Below are 7551 nucleotides of genomic sequence, written 5' to 3'. Positions count from 1 at the left end.
TGAGTTCATAAAAGGGAAGTCAGCCACTTTGATAGGGTATTGTGACAGTGACTGGGCAGGAAGTGAAGATGATAGAAGAAGCACCTCAGGCTATGCATTTACACTTGGATCTGGTATGTTCTCATGGGCATCCATTAAGCAAAATACAGTAGCTTTGTCTACTGCAGAAGCAGAATACGTCAGTGCTGCTGAAGCAACATCACAGGCTAAGTGGCTAAGGTTTGTTCTTGAAGACTTTGGTGAAGAGCAAGTGGAAGGTACACCAATCTTGTGTGATAACACCTCTGCCATAGCAATGGCTAAGAATCCAGTTTTCCACCAGAAAACCAGACATATCAGTAGAAAGTTTCACTTCATTCGTGAAGCTATTCAAGCGAAGGAGATTGAACTAATCTACTGCAAAACAGAAGACCAGATTGCTGACATTCTTACCAAGGCTTTGTCCAAGGATCGATTTGTGTATCTAAGAGACTTACTTGGTGTGAAATCAGCTAAAGGGTTAGAAGGGAGTGTTGATGTCTAAACCCTTTGAGCTGAAAGCATTTGAGCTGAATGCATTGGAGCTGAATGCCTTGGTGCAGAAGCTACTCAGTCGTTTTATGTTACAGTCTATGAACTTTAGTTTCCTTTTTTCTAAATTTTTTCTTTTCTGTCTTAATGTAATTTGAGCCCTTGGATCATAGTCCAAGTGATCTCTTAGCTAGTCTAGGATCTAAGCATTAGATTATGACAAATGGATTCATCTCATAGGATGCTAGAATCTAAGGCTAGGATTGAATATGCTTTGTAAATCTGTTAGAGAATTAGATTCTCTCTCACACACACTTACATACATGTAGAGTGTAATACAATTAAAAATCAATCAAGAAGTTACAAGAGCAGCAACGTTCTCTCTCACATTTTCTCTGTGTTTACTCTCTTCTTCCCAAAATCACCTTACAAAACTGCAAAATACAATGAACTCTAACAGAGAGTGTTCAACCCCGCTATTTGGTCCACATTCACAGTTGTCACATTTGAACCAAGCGGATTTTGTGTGTTTCTTGGGTTTTGGAGGCCAGAAAAGAAGAAATCATTTGCATTGACAAGCTTTGGGTCCTTGCAGAATTTCTCATTCACAAACACTGCGTTTGCACCGAAATATCTACCTAAGCGAAACGGAACCCACATGATATGTTAGAGAGGTGATTAGTAAGATGGTCGGTAAATATAGTACAAATATCACATACATATGTAAGGGACAATATATATAAATATAAATATATATAATTATGTACTAATAGATTGTTCATGCATGAGAAGCCATGCAAATGCAAATAGTTAACAGAAAAACAATATTCCTAATATTCCTAATGCCTTAGGAAGAAAATTATTCATGTGGAAATAATTGCATGCCAGAATATAATGAATATAATTAAAGCATACCAGCAGATTTGTTGTCATTAAGTGCTACACAGAGGTCCTGAAGAGGACTGGGGTCAGAGGCAGAGACAAGGAAGGTTGCAGATGCCAATATGGCAAGAGTGCTTATGAGGAAATGAACACCTTTCATTGCAGTTGGCTTAATTAGAGCTAGGTTGCCTCAGAACTTTATTTTACTGTTTTTTCTTCGTGTGTAGAGAGTTTTGGTTTGAGGGTGTGGGATGAAAATCCTTAATGGGTTAGAAGCCTATTTATAGACTGGAGAGAATGAACTGGTCTTGTACTCTTGGATATGATTTTCCTTGTCGAAGCAGGTAAAGATTTGAATATATATATATATACTTAGTATTTAGAACCAAGTCAAGACTAGAAGGTATATATTGACCAAAATTTTATATTAATTTTCTTCCTTCCAGATCCATATAGTTTAGGGTTTGAATCTTTTACTTCAAGTTACTTCAAATTATATTAACTAGAAGGTATTTAACCAATGGAAATGTTCAATGCTTATGCTATATATGGAATGGATTCATTCTGCCAAAGAGAATGAATTATGAAACTCATTCTCCTATTAACATTGATGGTGACAATTTGCCTCAATATAAAATTTTACAGTCCTTCCACCAATTGCTTCTGCCATTTCCACATGCACCCTCGAAATTTGAGTGCATGACTTTTTCTTCTGTTTCATTTTTCACCTTCTAGCTGGTTTGAAACTGGTCTTGCTCTCTGTTTTCCCACTTGGGTTTAGCTGCTGGTGTTTCTTTTTTTTTTTCTTTTTTTTTTGGCTCTTATTTTGGTCCTAAAACACAGTTGTTATTCAGATAGTTGGCAAGCAGACCTTGTTAGAATTCTATGGTTTGTTTGTATATTTTTAGAGAAAAGATGAGCAATGTTCAGAGAAGGAAGAGAAAGATGAGAAGAATGAATGAATGCTTGTATTCTGTCACACTCTATTTGCTTACATAGTGCACTCGGTAGTGAGTAGAGAGAAGAGATTCTTCTCTAACAGAATTGCAGCTGTCACCCTATGACTATGATCCAATGGTTCTAATTACATCTCAAAAATGAAATAAACATAAATGATAGTAATAGAACTTGGTGACTTCAGCTTCAAGGAAAGCAGCTGCAGGATTACATTCCAACACTCCCTTCTAATCCTTTAGCTGTTTTCACACCAAGCAGGCTTCTTAAACTAACAAAGCGATCCTTAGGCAGAGCCTTGGTCAAAATATCAGCAATTTGATCTTTTGTCTTGCAGTAGATTAGTTCAATTTCTTTTGCTTGAATAGCTTCCCTGATGAAATGAAACTTCCGACTGATATGTCTAGTTTTCTGGTGATGAACTGGATTCTTTGCCATTGCAATAGCAGAGGTGTTATCACATAGGATTGGTGTACCTTCTACTTGTTCTTCACCAAAATCTTCAAGCACAAATCTTAGCCACTTAGCTTGTGAAGTTGCTTCTGCAGCACTCACATACTTAGCTTCTGCTGTGGACAAAGCAACTGTGTTTTGCTTGATAGAAGCCCAAGAGAACATGCCTGAGCCTAGTGTGAAAGCATATCCAGAGGTGCTTCGCATATCATCCTCACTTCCTGCCCAATCACTGTCACAGTACCCTATTAGAGTAGTTGTTTTCCCTTTCACAAACTCAATGCCAAAATCAAGTGTGCCTTGTATGTATCTCAAAACTCTTTTGGCAGTTCCCAAATGCTTCTTTGTGAGATTGTGCATGAACCTAGCAAGTAAGCTAGATGCAAACATTACATCTGGTCTTGTGGCAGTCAAGTAGAGCAAGCTCCCTACTATCTGTTTGAATTCACTTTCATTTGCTGCTTCACTTCCATCTTCTTTACATAGTTTTTCATTCACCACAAGTGGAATTGCCACTGACTTGCAGTCCTTCATTCCAAACTTCTCAAGAAGTTTAATTGCATATTTCTTTTGGTGAATGAAGATGTATCTATCTGTTTGAACCACTCCCATGCCAAGAAAGTGATGTAGCAATCCTAAGTCTGTCATCTCATAGTGTTGCATCATATCTTTCTTAAACTCTTCAAGTAGTTTGGGACAGCTACCAGTATATATAATGTCATCTACATAAAGTGAGACAATAATAATACCTGCAGTGTCATTTGTTTTGACATAAAGGATAGCTTCACTAGAGCTCTTTTTGAATCCTGCATTGTTGAAATAGGCATCTATTTCATCATACCAGGCCCTTGGAGCTTGTTTCAGTCCATATAGAGCCTTGTTTAACTTGTAAACTTTGGTTTCCTTATTCTTTTGGTCATATCCTTGTGGCTGTTCAACATAGACTTCCTCCTTTAGAATGCCATTGAGAAAGGCAGACTTCACATCCAGCTGATATAAACTCCATTCCTTTTGTGCATCAAGGGCAATCAAAGTTATGATGGTATCTAGCCTTGCCACTGGGGCAAATGTTTCATTGTAATCGATTCCAGGCTTTTGTGAGTAGCCTTTAGCCACTAGTCTAGCTTTATTCTTCTGTACAGTGCCATCTAGATTAAGCTTGACCTTGTAGACCCACTTGACACCAATTACTGGTTTGTCAAATGGTCTGTCAACTAATTCCCATGTATTGTTCTTTTCAATCATCTCTAATTAAGCCTTCATTGCATGTCTCCATGATTCATCCAAATCAGCTTCTTCAAAACTGTCAGGTTCCACAATGCATATGTTACATCTTGCCATGATGTCACTAATACTCCTCCACTTGTGAGGTGTGTGATCAAACACTTGAGACCTATCAAGTATTTCCTCATCTTGAGGTACAGTTTCTTCTTTTTCTTGCATTTGAGTATCCAAGATTTGAGTTGATTCATCAACTACCATCTGTTCATGTTCTGCATTATCCTGGTTCTCCATTTGCATAGGCATTCTCACCTCTGCATTACTAGTGTTCTCCCATTTCCATGAAGCAGTTTCATCAAAATACACATCTCTAGACAAGATAATTTTTCTAGTTCTAGGATCATATACCTTGTACCCCTTTTCACAAAGTCCATAGCCAACAAAAATGCATTTGTGACTGTTTTCTTCCAGCTTGTGCCTTAGTGCCGAAGGAATGAGCACATGACATAAGGCTCCAAACACTTTCAAGTGTGCAATATCTGGCTTTCTTCCAGTGTATGCCTCGAATGGTGTCACTTCTTTAAGAGACTTAGAAGGACATATGTTGAGTAGATCTACTGCAGTATTGACAGCTTCTACCCAAAATTCATAAGGAAGCCCTTTTTCATGTAGCATAGACTTTGCCATCTCTATCACAGTCCTGTTCTTCCTCTCAGCTACTCCATTTTGCTGAGGGGAATATGCTACAGTCAGCTGCCTGTATTCCAGCTTCACTGCAGTACTTATGGAATTCATTTGACATGAATTCTCCACCTCTGTCACTTCTAAGAGATTTCACCTTGTGTCCACTTTGCAGTTCTGTCATAGCCTTGAACTTCTTGAAACATTCAAAAGCATTTGACTTATTTATGAGGAAATAGACCCAAGCCATTCTAGTACAATCGTCTATGAATAATAGGAAATACCTGTTTTCTGACATTTATGCAGTTTGCATTGGTCCACAGATGTCTGTGTGTATCAACTCTAGTGGAAACTGGGCTCTCCAAGTGGATTCTGCAGGGAATGAGTCTCTATGTTGCTTTCCTAGCTTGCAGCCTTCACAAACTTCAAAATCCTTTTCTAAACTGGGTAAGCCATGAACCATGCCTTGATTTGCAAGTAGTCTAATGCTTGGTCATTGAGATGCCCCAGTCTCTTGTGCCAAGTTTGCAAGCTGTGTGTCACACTAGCTTTTAACACCAACTGAGTAGCTGGCTCCATTGTGAGAGGAAAGCACATGTTGCTAGTCATTTGAACTTTAGCAATGGAATTTTGTAGTGACCAGTCATCAAAGATTGTCACCATTCCCTTTCCAAATATCAGGCAATTTCCATGCTCCATCATCTGCCCAACACTGAGCAGATTCTCTTCTAATCCAGGCACCAACATCACTTCTTGAATGTGCTTTCTTCCTGCTTTGGTGTCTATCACAAGTGTGCCTTTCCCTGCAACTTGAACTGTCTCTCCAGTCCCCATTTTCACTTTGGAATTTACATCCCTTCTAATATCTACCAATAGCCTTTCATCTCCAGTCATGTGGTTACTACAACCACTGTCAACAGACCATGAATTGTTTAATTTCACATATGTCACAACATTGCATGCATAAAATAGAGTTCTAGTTTCTTCAATCTGATTAGCATAATTCACCTTATGTACAGATTGATTCCCATGGCAGTCTCTGAGTATGTGTCCAAACTTTCCACACCCTCTGCATTTTGGTTTTCCCTCATACCAACACTTGCCATAGTGTAGTTTTTCACAGTGCTTGCAGGGTGTTTTGGTTCCTTCATTTGATGCATTTGATTTAGGATTAGAATTGGACTTGTTACTGCAATTCTTCCCATTAGACTTCCAGTTCTTCTGAAATTTGTGATTTCCAGAAGAACTTCCACTCTTAGAGCTTTTACTCTCTATGTTCAAGCTAGTAAAATCCTTTTCTGTGGAGTTTTCAGTATGCCTATCCAATCTGAGCTCAAAGCTCTTCAGAGATGCAACCACTTCTTGAATTTCAAGAGTGTCAAGGTCCTTGGAATGCTCAATCACAGAGCATATAGGATCATATGATTTAGGCAAACTAATCAGCAATTTCTGCACAACTCTTTCTCTAGGCAGCTCTTCACCATAACTTTTCATTTGATTAATTAAATCAAATAGTTTAGCCGTGTAAACAGACAATGGTTCACTATCCTTCATACGAGTATATTCAAACTATCTACGTAAACCTTGCAGCTTAACGCTTCGTACCTGTTTATCGCCTCTAAACTCCTGCTTTAGAATATCCCATGCACCCTTTGAGGTTTCTTCATTCACTATTATGGGGAAGATTTGGTCTGAGACTGCACTTTAGATCAATCCAAGTGCACGAGCATCCTTCATCAAGATCTCAGCCATCGTAGACTTCTCCACTTCAGCAACCTTAGATCCTTCCTCTTCTTCCTTTCCCTGCTTTGGATCATAAACATCAAAACCATTTTCAACCAAATCCCATAACCCATGAGATTTCAAAATAGTTTTAATGCGAATGCTCCAAAACTCATAGTTTTCTCCATTGAAAACTGGAGTGCGAAGCTCAGCAGTGCCTGACCCTGCCATGTTAGACTTTGGATTCAAACAGATACGCCTCTTGGAATATTGAGTGAGCTCGATTTTAGCTCAAACAATCACCAGCTTTCGATTTGCACAGATTCACGCCCAGCAACCAATCGAACCTGGCTCGGAGGCCATGTTAGAATTCTATGGTTTGTTTGTATATTTTTAGAGAAAATGAGCAATGTTCAGAGAAGGAAGAGAAATATGAGAAGAATGAATGACTACTTGTATTCTGTCACACTCTATTTGCTTACATAGTGCACTCAGTAGTGAGTAGAGAGAAGAGATTCTTCTCTAACAGAATTGCAGCTGTCACCCTATGAGGTGTTTACACTTGTCATCCCAAAACTAAGCTAGAGAATCCTCTTGGACTATGATCCAATGGTTCTAATTACATCTCAAATGAAATAAACATAAATGATAGTAATAGAACTTGGTGACTTCAGCTTCAAGGAAAGCAGCTGCAGGATTACATTCCAACAGACCGCAGTTCAATCCGACTGGACTGATGGTGCTTTAACTTCAAATGATGTTTACCAATTTGACTGAGTCCCTTTGCAAGTAATATTTCTTGAATTGGTTGGGGACTTTTTACGTGGTTGAGAGACAAATCTGTCATTTACTTTTTATGGAAATCAGTAAGTCTTTCTGGAAATGCTAAATCCACTTTAACTCCGCCAAAATCCTTCCCTCTTTTTATTTCATTCAAAATAACTTTCTAGCCATTTTAACTAAGAATTAGCAACCCAAAAAAAGTAGTGTTTCTGGAAATGCTCAGGCTAAAATTTAAACTTCTAGAATTTCCTTTGGTCAATAGTGAATAATTCATTAAAACAGCCCAAAAGCAGCAAAGGTAATACAAGCTAAGAAACATAAAGGGATACATGATTGGATAATATA

The 7551-nt window shown here is 38.4% G+C and overlaps 1 protein-coding gene across 1 annotated transcript; it reads right to left on the bottom strand.

The window, feature by feature from the left end:
* Positions 1-963: 963 nt before the first annotated feature.
* LOC117613717 (germin-like protein subfamily 1 member 18) lies at positions 964-1552 on the bottom strand. Its single transcript, XM_034342290.1, has 2 exons — positions 1426-1552; positions 964-1148 (listed from the first exon to the last, which is right to left on the bottom strand). Exons 1-2 carry the CDS (start codon positions 1550-1552, stop codon positions 964-966), a joined length of 312 nt encoding a protein of 103 aa, XP_034198181.1.
* Between the last annotated feature and the right edge of the window lie 5999 nt (positions 1553-7551).

Source organism: Prunus dulcis, unplaced genomic scaffold (assembly GCF_902201215.1).
Source record: "Prunus dulcis unplaced genomic scaffold, ALMONDv2, whole genome shotgun sequence".
NCBI lineage: Eukaryota > Viridiplantae > Streptophyta > Magnoliopsida > Rosales > Rosaceae > Prunus > Prunus dulcis.
The sequence above is the reverse complement of the archived record's forward strand: the minus strand, read 5'-3'. Positions and strand labels throughout refer to the sequence as shown.